A 14,655-nucleotide genomic window follows, 5' to 3' on the forward strand; every position below is an offset into this window, starting at 1 on the left:
AGCACTTGAATCCTGGGTTCAAATCCCCCCAGGAGCAACATCTGCAAGAAGCTTGCATGTTCTCCCTGTGTTTGCTTGGATTTCCTCCCATTCTACAAAGACATACCTAAATATAGGGCTCACAATCTACATTTAAAAAAAGATGGAGGAAGCTTACCTTCAGTGATCAGTGCCAGGCAGCTGCCACCAAGGCAAATATAACTATAAGATGCGGCCTGCTTAATAATGTTGAACTTCCATCATAAACTGAGGCCCCACATTGTGGAAAGCCAGTTCTTTCTGTTGCACATTTTGCTGTTTTTTGGAGCCAAAATCAAGAATGGCTATAAAAGGAATAGGAAATATCTAGGAAGTTCTTCTACTTCTGCCTTCTGCTCAATCCACTCCTGGCCGTGGCTCAAAAAAATTAAGCAAAATCTGCAACAAAAAAAGCTGTGTTGTAATTGTAAATGAGGTGTTATTAGCTCCGCCAAAATAATAGATTTTTGATGGACCTGTTAGCGTCTGTTTTTAACATTTTTTTGACGGATGCTAACAAGGACACTAACAATAGTGTGAATGCTGTCTAATAATTTTATTTTTTGTTCATGGCACTGGGTTTGTGCTTTTTATTGTGGTCTATATATGACTTTTTCATCACAATTTATTCTATAATATTGTCAAAAATCGTTACTTCTGGCGGTTTTGTTTCTTTCATGACGTTTACTGTGCGGGTTGACCAATATTTTACTTTGTTTGTATGGTTCATGTACCAAGGACAGGCAGATATTGTATAGAAAGTTTAAGATGACCAAATTCTTTCCAGACCATGTCAGTGAGCCAAGAATTGGCTAAAATGATTGCTCATCGCTAAATTCCGCATGACAAACTTTACTTTTGGCTGCAATGATAAGTTTGGCTCAGCTATTATCTAATGTGTGTGGTCACCTTACAAATAAATTCTGCTGAATTCAGGTTGCTATCGGCAACAGCATAAAAAGAAATGGAACTCGCTTTACGTTCTTTGCTGTATAGCGATGATTTCTATTGCCTGTATGTAGCAGCACTATAGCTTGGGGTATGCAGGAGATTCTGGGACCTGTAGTTCACCTGATCTAAACACACGCGCAGGCGCGCACACCCCACAGAAGAGGCGCGGCTTTAGCCTCTTGCAGCGTTGATATGACCACTCCTTTCCGGTCATGTGATGATGTCACTCTGCCGCGCAGGTCTATAGGACCATGACGTCATGAGTTGAGTGTACGGAAGTATGTTCGGGATGTCTTGCCGGTAACAGGACCGGTTACTGTACCCAATTTACGAGCATGTCCCTGAGGACAGAATCGGGGAGACACGGTAACCATTTGGTTTGGATAATCGGGGATGTTAGGGAGGGTGACATATGGCAGAAGAGAAGTACTTCATGGCAACTCTTACCCCTCACACCCACTGTTACCTGGTTATACTTTACGTTACCCTGCGTCCATACCTTCTTCCCTCTATATGTATCCCTGTTATATATCAAATATCATCCCCTGCTCCTCACTACATGTATCACTGCTATACCTTACATATGATCACATGCTCCCCTCTACATGTATCCCTGTTATATATCAAATATCATCCCCTGCTCCTCTCTGCATGTATCCCTGCCATACCTTACATATCATCACATGCTCCCTTCTACATGTATCCCTGCTGTATATTATATATGATCCCCTGCTCCCCTCTACATGTATCCCTGCTGTATATTATATATGATCCCCTGCTCCCTTCTACATGTATCCCTGCTGTATATTATATATGATCCCCTGCTCCCCTCTACATGTATCCCTGCTATATATTATATATGATCCCCTGCTCCCCTCTACATGTATCCCTGCTATATATTATATATGATCCCCTGCTCCCCTCTACATGTATCCCTGCTATATATTATATATGATCCCCCTGCTCCCCTCTACATGTATCCCTGCTATATATTATATATATGATCCCCTGCTCCCCTCTACATGTATCCCTGCTATATATTATATATGATCCCCTGCTCCCCTCTACATGTATCCCTGCTATATATTATATATGATCCCCTGCTCCCCTCTACATGTATCCCTGCTGTATATTATATATGATCCCCTGCTCCCCTCTACATGTATCCCTGCTGTATATTGTATATGATCCCCTGCTCCCCTCTACATGTATCCCTGCTGTATATTATATATGATCCCCCTGCTCCCCTCTACATGTATCCCTGCTATATATTATATATGATCCCCTGCTCCCCTCTACATGTATCCCTGCTGTATATTATATATGATCCCCTGCTCCCCTCTACATGTATCCCTGCTATATATTATATATGATCCCCTGCTCCCCTCTACATGTATCCCTGCTGTATATTATATATGATCCCCTGCTCCCCTCTACATGTATCCCTGCTATATATTATATATGATCCCCTGCTCCCTTCTACATGTATCCCTGCTATATATTATATATGATCCCCCTGCTCCCCTCTACATGTATCCCTGCTATATATTATATATGATCCCCTGCTCCCCTCTACATGTATCCCTGCTATATATTATATATATGATCCCCTGCTCCCCTCTACATGTATCCCTGCTATATATTATATATATGATCCCCTGCTCCCCTCTACATGTATCCCTGCTATATATTATATATATGATCCCCTGCTCCCCTCTACATGTATCCCTGCTATATATTATATATATGATCCCCTGCTCCCCTCTACATGTATCCCTGCTATATATTATATATATGATCCCCTGCTCCCCTCTACATGTATCCCTGCTATATATTATATATATGATCCCCTGCTCCCCTCTACATGTATCCCTGCTATATATTATATATATGATCCCCTGCTCCCCTCTACATGTATCCCTGCTATATATTATATATATGATCCCCTGCTCCCCTCTACATGTATCCCTGCTATATATTATATATATGATCCCCTGCTCCCCTCTACATGTATCCCTGCTATATATTATATATATGATCCCCTGCTCCCCTCTACATGTATCCCTGCTATATATTATATATATGACCCCTGCTCCCCTCTACATGTATCCCTGCTATATATTATATATATGATCCCCTGCTCCCCTCTACATGTATCCCTGCTATATATTATATATATGATCCCCTGCTCCCCTCTACATGTATCCCTGCTATATATTATATATATGATCCCCTGCTCCCCTCTACATGTATCCCTGCTATATATTATATATATGATCCCCTGCTCCCCTCTACATGTATCCCTGCTATATATTATATATATGATCCCCTGCTCCCCTCTACATGTATCCCTGCTATATATTATATATATGACCCCTGCTCCCCTCTACATGTATCCCTGCTATATATTATATATATGATCCCCTGCTCCCCTCTACATGTATCCCTGCTATATATTATATATATGATCCCCTGCTCCCCTCTACATGTATCCCTGCTATATATTATATATATGATCCCCTGCTCCCCTCTACATGTATCCCCTGCTCCCCTCTACATGTATCCCCTGCTCCCCTCTACATGTATCCCCTGCTCCCCTCTACATGTATCCCCTGCTCCCCTCTACATGTATCCCCTGCTCCCCTCTACATGTATCCCCTGCTCCCCTCTACATGTATCCCCTGCTCCCCTCTACATGTATCCCCTGCTCCCCTCTACATGTATCCCCTGCTCCCCTCTACATGTATCCCTGCTATATATTATGTATGATCCCTTGCTCCACTCTACATGTATCCCTGCTATATATTATATATGATCCCCCTGCTCCCCTCTACATGTATCCCCTGCTCCCCTCTACATGTATCCCCTGCTCCCCTCTACATGTATCCCTGCTATATATTATGTATGATCCCCTGCTCCCCTCTACATGTATCCCTGCTATATATTATATATGATCCCCTGCTCCCCTCTACATGTATCCCTGCTATATATTATATATGATCCCCTGCTCCCCTCTACATGTATCCCTGCTATATATTATATATGATCCCCCTGCTCCCCTCTACATGTATCCCTGCTATATATTATATATGATCCCCCTGCTCCCCTCTACATGTATCCCTGCTATCCTATTAATATTATAAATGTGAAAGTTTGTGAGTTTGGATGTTTGTGTGTTTGGATGTTTGTTCCTCAATCACAAAACCCGCTCGACCGATTTGGCTGAAAGTTTCCACAAACATAGTTAATACACCCGATTGCGCAATAGGCTACTTTTCGTCACAATAGCGCACATACGTTTGTGCCAGGACCACCACAAAACCCAAACTCACACCACCATCTCTGCAATCTCACACACTTTGGACCATAGCAAGCCACAAAATTCATATTGCCCTCTTCAGCCTAGCCCTAACCCCACACAATCACATATACATATACTTTACCACTTTGCCCCTCACCTTAACGATACTCCAGGAGGTTCTCTTTAACGCTCCGGAGCAGCTATGTTTGCCGACCCCCACCGCTCTGACAATCCGCGACACCGCCCACCCATGTCAATACCCCTAGGAGGTCTAATAAATGCAAAAAAAAAGTTTAAAAAAAAATATAAAAACAAATAAAAAGGATTAAAAATTCAAATCACCCCCCTTTCCCTAGAACACATATAAAAGTAGTTAAAATCTATGAAACATATACATGTTAGGTATCCCCGCATCCAAAATCGCCCGCTCTACAAAGCTATACAAATATTTTTCCTGTTCGGTAAACGCCGTAGCGGGAAAAATGGTCAAAAGTGCCAAACCGCCATTTTTTCACTGTTTTGATTCTGATAAAAATTTGAATAAAAAGTGATCAAAGCAATAACATTTCCCGAAAATTGTAGAACTACAAAGTACACCCGGTCCCGCAAAAAAAGACGCCCTATACATCCCCGTACACGCACGTATAACAAGGTTACGGCTGTCGGAATATGGCGACTTTTCAAAAAAAAAATTTATAACACAGTTTTGCCTTTTTTAAGGGGTCAAAATGTAAATAGAACCATATAAATTTGGTATCACCTGAATCGTTACGAAACACAGAATACAGGGGACATGTCATTTTGGTTGCACAGTGAACGCCGTAAAACCAAAGCCCGTAAGAAAGTCGCAGAAATGCATTTTTTCTTCAAATCCACCCCATTCTGAATTTTTTCCCTGCTTCCCAGTACATTATATAGAATAATTAATGGTGGCATCATGAAGAAAAATTTGTCCCAGGAAAAATTAAGACCTCATATGACTCTGGGAGCAGAGAAATAAAAAAGTTATGGGGTTTAGAAGGAGGGGAGTCAAAAACGTAAATCAAAAAATGCCATCGGCGACAAAGGGTTAACTTCAAATACCTCTGTCCCAAAGTCACTATGTAAAGTTTCTCACAACACCGTATATATAGCAGCTCAAATACAAATTAACTTCAACACAAAAGTCTCACATATTCTCTGAACAACAAGATACAAAGTTACATTTCATATCCCATACCTTATACACAGTACGAAAACCTTACCCGCGCCTCTATATACCCACTTCTACAATCACCGCAGGCGAAGTCGCGGGTACCAGCTAGTATATTATATATGATCCCCTGCTCCCCTCTACATGTATCCCTGCTATATATTATATATGATCCCCTGCTCCCCTCTACATGTATCCCTGCTACATATTATATATTCTACATCCCTGCTACATATTATATATTCTAAATTCTATAAATTACATATCAGCCCCTGCTTTTCCTCTACATTTATTCCTGCCATACCTTACATATCACTGTCTGCTTCAATCTATATGTAACCCTGCTATATATCACGTCACCCCTTTTTCCCTATACATGTATCCCTGCTATATATCACATATCATCCCCTGCTTTCCCTCTACATGTATCACTGCTATACCTTTATATATTGCCGCTTGCTTCCCTCCACATGTATCCCTGCTATATATTATATATGACCCCCTGCCATACCTTACATATCACGCTCTGCTTCCCTCTACCTGTATCCCTGCTATAAATTACATATCACGCCCTGCCTTCGCTCTTCATGTATCACTGCTATATCTTACGTATTACCACTTGCTTCCCTTTACATGTATCCCTGGTATATTTTATATATGACCCTTTTCATCCCTCTACATGTATTCCTGCTATACATTACATATCGCCTCCTGCTTCCATCTACATGTGTCACTGCTATACCTTACATATTATCCCCTGCTTCCAGCTACATATATCCCTGCTCTATCTTCCATATCAGCCCCTGCTTTACATTGTCACTTCCTGCTCTTGTCTGCATTTAACCTTGCTGTATATCATGTATAGCGCCATGCTACCCTTTATCCTGCTATAAATGACATGTAAGGCTACATTCACACTGGAGTTAACAATAACCGTTATTGTCATCTATCATAGGATGACAACAGACATTAACCCCTTAAGCAGCAGCAATTTTCTGATTTTGCGTTTTATTTTTTCCATCTCTACTTTCTACAAGCTCTATCTTTTTTATTTTTCTGTTCAGAGGTATATGAGTGTTTATTTTTGTGGGACAATTTGTACTTCAAATTTAATTTTTACATGCGTTACTGAGAAGCTTGAAGAAAGTTCAGAATGGAGTGGAATTGGGGAAGAAAAACACATGCACAATTTTCTTACTGCGTTAATTTTTACGGTGTTCATTGTGCGGTAAAAATGACATGTTACTTATATTGTGTGGTTTGGTACAGTCATAATTATACCAAATTTACAGCTATATGGCAGCATGTAATAAAACCTTAGCAATGTCAAGCCTATGAGCCTTCAGCAGGCTTCTGGCTGTCATGACAACCGATCGCTGTCAGATCTAATGGCAACCATGTGCCACTGAAATTTAGGTGCCTTGGACCCAATTGACTGAGGCACTTAAAGCGATCGGTGTGCCACTAGGCAGATGCCTGCTGTATAACACAGCCGGTACCCAAGGAGTATGTCTTATGTTACTAAGAGCTTAAGGGTAGCAGATTAATGAACACAGATGGAGCCCTTCCCTTTGACTTTGATGTAAACTACATGACAGATACTTGATTTCTACATGCTTTTGCGACTGTGGAAAAAGTCCTTCATGCACAACTTTTTCTTTCTTCAGAAAATTAAAAAATAAGACGGAAGAAAGGTGATGAACACCCGACAGAGGCAACTCCTTCTGCATCTGTCTTTTAATATCCGTTGCTCTCGTCCTGTGACAGATGATGAATAATGGTAGTGTGAACCTACCCTAACCTACAATATACTTTACGTCACTACTTCTACCTAATGTAGTTAACCCAGCTCTACACATATCCCTGCTATACGTTACATACTACCTGTTTCTTTCTATATGTATCACTGCTATACATCACGTCACCCCATGCTCCCTGCTACATGCAGTCCATTACATGTCATCCCCAGAAATGCTTCATGTCCTCTCATGACAGCATTCTATACATTATGCTACTTCATGTTTCCTTAATCTGCCATATAAGTCTTTTTTGTAGTGGGTAATTTGGGGTTGATATGGGTGATGTATAGGCTCAAGTGGGTGACATGTTATCGTGTGTTTCATTATAATAGCATTTCGATGTGTTTTTCTTCATAGTGGATTTTTTTTGTGCTAGGGTTCCTGGTGAAAGGATCTCTTGCTCATATTTATCACATTGAGGCATGGAAAGCATCGGTATTGATAATCTCTGTTCCAGCATAGAATGCACCTGATTTAAGATGAGGCGCACACCATACTATGAATCAGGGGCACCCTCTGGTTGGGCCTTGGCCTGTACTCGTATAGATTTCAGGAAACATTTACACTACGAATTTGACATAAATGATACATCTTTCAGGAGAGTGGCGTGAAAACTCCACTTGCAACAACTGTCGATGCAAGAGGTGTTTAAATACAACCAGTTAATGACTTTATGCCACAAAAGTTTTGCAAACTCACTAATAGATGTGCTCACTTGTGTTTCAGGCATTGAATTCCGCAGGCGTAGGAAGCTGTGCGACATACAGAAGGCTTTGAGTAAGGAGCCCCCAGATGTGGCGACTCTACGGCGGATGGCAATCAGTGAAGGCGGACTCCTTACTGATGAGATCCGATGCCAAGTTTGGCCCAGACTTCTGAATGTCAGCACCGAGGAGTTACCGCCACCCCCAGGTATGACAGCAGCTTTGTGGACAGTACAAGGTGGAATAAAGATGTGGTCACCTCTGACTGATTGTCTACTCTCTGCAGGTCCTGAGCTACGGGTAAACAATAAGGACTATGAGCAGGTGCTGCTGGATGTCCGCCGCTCACTGAGGCGCTTTCCCCCTGGTGAGATGTCAGTGGGGTTGTTGGGTGATATTTTACTTTGTTTGATGGTAAACTACAACTATCATGATTCTTCCAGTGGATCTCATTTTCAGGAGAGTTCCAGTCTTATACAGTACTGTGCTTAACATTTATGGCGGGGCCTGGATAAGATACTGCCGCTCTAATTTTTCTAATGCTTAGAAAAATAAGTGTTAAAAGTTTATTTTTATCAATGAACAAGAGAGAAATCTAAATTTCTGAATATTTGATGTGACCGTCATTCAGAACAGCATCAGTTCTTCTAGGAACACTTGGAGAACCAACCTAGATTATGATGTGGATGTAGGACTGCTCAAATCAAAGTATGATCACACCAGATATTAATTTGATTTCGATTTCTCATTTCTTTATTCACTTAATTGTGCTAATTGACAAACATAAGCTATTAACATTTTTACACAGCTACTTGAGTAGGAATGATCTGTACTGAAGACTGGTATTCTTCACTATGCATGTTAATAGATGGGTGTGGTGAAGGGAGGGGGTGAATTTACTCTCAGAAGTTGGGTTGAGGTTTATGTCTCTGTCTTTTCTCAAACTTGGGGTGCTCCGTCTGGTTTTGCCTCACAGGTATGCCCTTAAAGGAGCGGGAAGACTTGCAGGAGCAGCTGATTGACATCATCCTGCAGGTGTTGGCACGAAACCCACAGTTGCACTATTACCAGGGATATCATGATATTGTAGTCACTTTCCTGCTGGTGGTGGGAGGGCCGTTAGCCACTCTCCTGGTGGATAAGCTGTCCACACATCACCTAAGGTGGGTCTGTGTGAGCTCCTCACACCTTGGCGACTGGCATCCCTACATGCATTATGCCACAGATCCCATTATACACACATCCTACAAAGCTCATTGCTCTAATCCTCCATATTTTCCAATATACGTGCAATTCCATCCCCACCACTCTTTATGATCAGACATCCAGTATTCTGACATCTTTTCGTCATGGACGATGGTGACAATTGTGATTAATCACCATAAGAGTTCACCTCAGCCATGTACCCTGTGTTCAGACCTCTTTATAGTTATGCTATGAAGAACAGGGTTTAGAAGGAGTGTAATAATGCCTGACTGCAGCATAAGACTGCACACTGTAACCATAGGCATATATGCTGTAGACACAAACCATTAGGGACATTTTAGTGAAGGCTAATTGCAAAGTTTCTGCATTTTTATTTGGTTGCCAAAGTATATAAATCCTATAGTATTTTTCCTTTGACACTGCATTTATAAGTGGAAGTATCTATAGGGAGGTCGGTGAACTGCATATTAATATTCCTTTATACATAAAAGTCAGTCCTTACACCTGTTCCTTCCCGGAAGCATTAGGGCCATGCATCTTCTATAACATGGTTTCTAAACTGTGGCTCACTACAATCTTACAACATGCTTTGACATAGGATGGACCTCCATTTCTCGCCTTACCCACTCCTATTTGAATTGCTCAGCTTTTCTGTTTGTTTCCCTACAGGGACTTCATGGACCCCAGTATGGATAATACGAAACACATCCTCAACTACTTGATGCCCATTATAGAGTTGGTAAATCCAGCACTGTATGACTTCATGGTTCGGTGGGTATATACTGTGCTGTGAGATACTGTTTTACAGCACATGGAGTAGCAACTGACTGTGTGTTCTCCACAGGGCTGAGGTTGGTACCATATTTGCCCTAAGCTGGCTCATCACATGGTTTGGACATGTCCTGTCAGACTTCAGGCATGTGGTGAGGTTGTATGATTTCTTCCTAGCATGTCACCCACTGATGCCCATCTACTTTGCAGCTGTGGTAAGCACATATACCATGCTGTATAATGACCTACCATTATTAGTAGCCCCCATTATATGTAACCAGTGTTTTCAATCTGATTGCACCTGTAGATTGTGTTACATAGAGAAGCAGAGGTGATGGAATGTGAGTGCGATATGGCATCCGTGCACCACCTTCTGTCGCAGATCCCACAAGATTTGCCATACGAGACCCTCATCAGCAAAGCCGGCGACCTCTTCGTTCAGTTCCCCCCATCTGAACTTTCCAGGGAAGCTGCACAGCAGCATCAAGCAGAGAGGTGAGCCCAAGTGGCTGAGTTGCTTACTAGAGCTGTGGGGAGGAGGGTGCTGATTTGGAGTGAGAAGAAGTTTTATTCATTCACATCCGGAGTTGTATTCCAAATTGTTCTGATTCCTGAGAGCAGTGCATGGTGGAAATTCAGATTTTTCAGTTGCCCATTTAGTGCTCAGCTATAAAGTCATTGAGATGAGGTGTCATGGAGAATAAGTGTTTGCAAGGGCAGCTAATGGAAAGAAGCCTTGGATGTAAATGGAAAAGACAAGTTATTCATTGAATTCTTTCATAGTGTTCATCTACACATAATCTTTATGTGCATTAATTTTTTCATTCTTATTTAATCCAGAACCGCAGTGTCAACCTTTAAGGACTTTGAATTGGCATCTACCCAGCAGCGACCGGATATGGTCCTGCGCCGACGCTTCAGAGATGCTGTCCGTCCAGAGCATGGGAACAAGGCTGTCCTTACCAAACCTCGTACTAACAGACTGGTGAAACTGGCAGTCATGGGACTGACGGTGGCTCTTGGTGCTGCAGCCCTTGCTGTTGTGAAAAGCGCCCTGGAGTGGGCTCCCAAATTTGAACTGCAGATTTTCCCATAACTGAGAGCTGTGATGAGGGGCACTGTGGACACAGGATACGTGGATCATTTCATAAGATGGAGATCACACCTCCTCTGTGCCTTTGTCCTGTCCAGCACACCACTGTCCACACACCCCTGTCCACACACCCCTTCCCTTTCCCCAGCACATGTAACTTTATTTCACCACTTTACACGGACCTGGATATGCTTTAACTGTGCACAACATGCAGGCAAACAGGTACCCCTTTGTAGGATGCATCTGAATAACTTGTGTATATCTGTACATAATCATGATTCACTTTATGATAAATATTTAACACCACTCGTGAAGTATCTTCATTACAACTTATTCTGTTTCTGGAAAAACTGACCGCGCTCCCATATTACTACAACTATGGGATATACTGTATCTTTGGTTTCTATACAGCTGCTAAACTTGGCAGATATGCCGACTGTGAGTATTAGAAATCTGAGTGGAAAAAAAATGTTATTAAAGTTCATGGTCAAGAAAAACTAACTGAAATAGTTACAGTTTAATGGGATTCTACCATTAAAAACCTTTTTTCTGTGGATAAGATGTCGGAATAGCCTTTAGAAAGGCTATTCGTCTTTTACCTTTAGATGAGATCTCCGCCGCGCCGTTCCTCTGAAATACTGTTTTTTACCGGTATGTAAATTAGTTCTCTGGCAGCGATGGGGGCGGGTCCAGCGCTGAAAATGCGATGAGGGCATCCCCACTGCTGCTCGAGAACAGGATCCTGCGCCGCCTCTATCTTCTGCTGGATCCTCCTCTTCTTTCTTTGGAGGCGTCACCTCTGTCGGCTCTGACACTAGTAGAGCCGACTGCGCATGCGTGCAACTGCGGCCTCGGAACTATTGGGCGCATGTGCATTTGGCTCTACTAGTGTCAGAGGTGACGCCTCTAGGGGGGGTTAACAATGCTCACTGTACCCCTGGATAAATTCCTTCGGGGTGTAGTTTCCAAAATGGAGACATGTCGAGGGATTCCACTTTACTGGCATTTTAGGGCTCTGCCAAATATCAGTAAATACATATGTACGTTATCCTGGGTACACCAGTGTCATACATGTGGACATAAACTGCACTATGGGCACAGAAGGGAAGGATCGCAATGTGACTTTTGGAGTGAAGATTTAGAATTTAGATATTTGGTATCTGGATTGCATGTCATGTTTGCATGAGTCTCTAAAGTACCAGAAAAGTGGAATCCCCTAGAGAGTGACCTTATTTTGAAAACTGCACCCTTCAAAGAATTTATCTAGAGGTTTAGTGAGCATTAGTATCCTAGACATGAATGCACAGTGTATGTGAAAAGTTAATATGTAAGCTGTGCGGAGTACTTTGGGGACTCCAAATTCCTTATTGATGTTTGACTTCAGCATCTAATGGGTTGTAATTTAGACTCTGAGCAGGAGGGAGGCTTCCACCGCAATAGTATGGCAGCTGTCTTTTAGACCCAGACAGCTGCGCCGTATTATTACAACATGTGTCGCCTAAGGGCTGAAGTTGGCCACTTTCAGGCCAATATTGAGAGATAAATGTTATTGTTTGTATAATGCAAAAGTTGTACAACTGTCCAATGTACTTTGTGTATCAATTCCTTGCAGTTCTATATATCTCTGCTTGCTGCCAGTGGTTATGAATCAGTCCATGGTCATGTGATGTACATACAGGTGCACAGTTTGTTCTAGTCACAGCACAGTAATCTGCCTAGTAATGGGCTGTGTACCTGTGTGTCCATCACATGACCATTGACTGTATATCACATGACCGACTTTTATCCACTGGGAGTAAGAAAAATGAATGACAGTAAGCAGAGATCTAGAAAATCATGAGGAATTGATATAGAAAGTATGTTGAAAGATTGTACAACTTATTATACAAGCAATAACATTTTGTCTCACTATTGGTCTGAAAGTGGCCAACGGATTTTCTCACTGTGCTTTGGAAAGCTGAGTGGTTTCCAAATGACTAATTTGCTTAGTTGTGCAGGTCCAGGGTTGTTTCCCTGTACAGTTAAGCAGGCTGTAAGGAAATGCAGCAGCACAGTCTCTCAATACAGATAGTTTGTGTAAATGCAGGTAAAGGAGAGCAGTCTGGAGTCCAGAGGATTATCTACACTGGAGAAGTCTGAGAGCTGAGAACAGAGATCAGAAAAGGTGAGTTGTATTAGAAAGCTGCAGGACTTACAGTAAGTGGAAAATAATGTTCATGTATGGGCGTAGCCTTAGACTTCTGCTGCACCAGTCAGATCTCTCATGTTGGCTATTGCAAACATATCAGGGAATTTTTCCATTAAACAAATCAATAATGAGAGGAATGCTATAAATTGCAGTATGTTCCTGCCTGTGCCTGGGTTTTCAGTAAGGACTTTAGCACAATAGGAAAATACTTGTCATCTGGTCCAGCCAGAGTTTAGATAAAGGTGACCTGCAAGATAGATTGTGTTTACGAATCTGCCTGCCAGTAAATGGCTTCACATATTCAGGTAAGGCTGATATATTGGCTCAAATTTACTAATGGGGTGTACTAGACAGATAGCATAAATGGGTCAGACCAGATCTGATTTGGCATATCTTGCATTTCACTAAACACTTAACTCTTTTAATGCCACATCCTAGTGCTCTCAAAAATATATACATATGTTTTTATTATCCTCAGTGCTTTAGTATATGTAAGGGATGCTCAACTGGTGGACTGTGGCACATTCAATATAACAGCGGGTGCAACTCCTGCCTGCTGTCCCCAAGCCCCGATACCTTGCACTAGAGGCCGGATCACACATTGCGCATTCAGCAGGGACGATTGGCAATCCTTGCTGCCTTTTAGGGACAGTAGGTGGGAGATGCCACTGCTAACATTAATTAAATGTGGGAGCACTCATGGGGAATTTACTGTGGGGTGTACTAAGTAGCATACTGTGAGTAGGCACAATAATGGGCCATTATACTGTATGGGGCACTAATGTCCTATTAGTTCCCCCCAAGCACAGTGTAAAGCCTCCTAGTACCCACACCCATAGTATAATGCCACATTAGGATTTTTTTTTTTCCCCTAGTTTCTCTTGTGCATCTTATCAGACGTGTTTTGTTTTTTTTGTCTGAAAAAAACATAAATACTGGATGTGTCATGCTGAGACCCCTGTCAATGGACCTTTAATAAAAGTAGTTGAGTACCCCTGGTATAGGGCAAACTGCCCTCCACTTACTCTGGCTTCCAAATGAGTCCCCTGACTGGTCATGTGACCAGCAGACTGACCTGCCAATTGACACACCAGCCAGACTGCTCTAGTTTCTATGCAAGTTTATGACAACATTATATTGAGGCTTTCATAGATTTACATAGTAAATTGTAAAAGTATCAGTTTGCCAATTAAATTATGAGCCTAGGGCCCCCTCCAAACTTGTAGGCCTCGGACAGAGCCGACTGCGCGTGCCCACGGCCACAAGAAAAATGGCCGTTTACACCATAAGTAAGCGTCCATTTTCTTGTGGCCTGTGGGCATGCGCAGTCGGCTCTGCCTGAGGCCCCATGGCCTGCAAGTTTTACCGCCTGCGCCGGAAGAAGATGCATGAAGACGACGTTCCAGAAGAAGATGGAGGCGGTGCTGGAGAG

The 14,655-nt window shown here is 42.3% G+C and overlaps 1 protein-coding gene across 1 annotated transcript; it reads left to right on the forward strand.

Moving 5' to 3' along the window:
• The first annotated feature begins 1,208 nt into the window (after positions 1-1,208).
• TBC1D20 (TBC1 domain family member 20) lies at positions 1,209-11,341 on the forward strand. The gene is made up of 8 exons (XM_075276885.1): positions 1,209-1,335; positions 7,988-8,173; positions 8,252-8,332; positions 8,942-9,128; positions 9,841-9,942; positions 10,016-10,157; positions 10,250-10,437; positions 10,783-11,341. The coding sequence occupies exons 1-8, from the start codon at positions 1,305-1,307 to the stop codon at positions 11,036-11,038; spliced, it is 1,173 nt and encodes a 390-aa protein (XP_075132986.1). The 5' UTR covers positions 1,209-1,304; the 3' UTR covers positions 11,039-11,341.
• Positions 11,342-14,655: the final 3,314 nt, after the last annotated feature.

The sequence above is a fragment of the Leptodactylus fuscus genome, chromosome 6 (assembly GCF_031893055.1).
Source record: "Leptodactylus fuscus isolate aLepFus1 chromosome 6, aLepFus1.hap2, whole genome shotgun sequence".
Lineage (NCBI taxonomy): Eukaryota > Metazoa > Chordata > Amphibia > Anura > Leptodactylidae > Leptodactylus > Leptodactylus fuscus.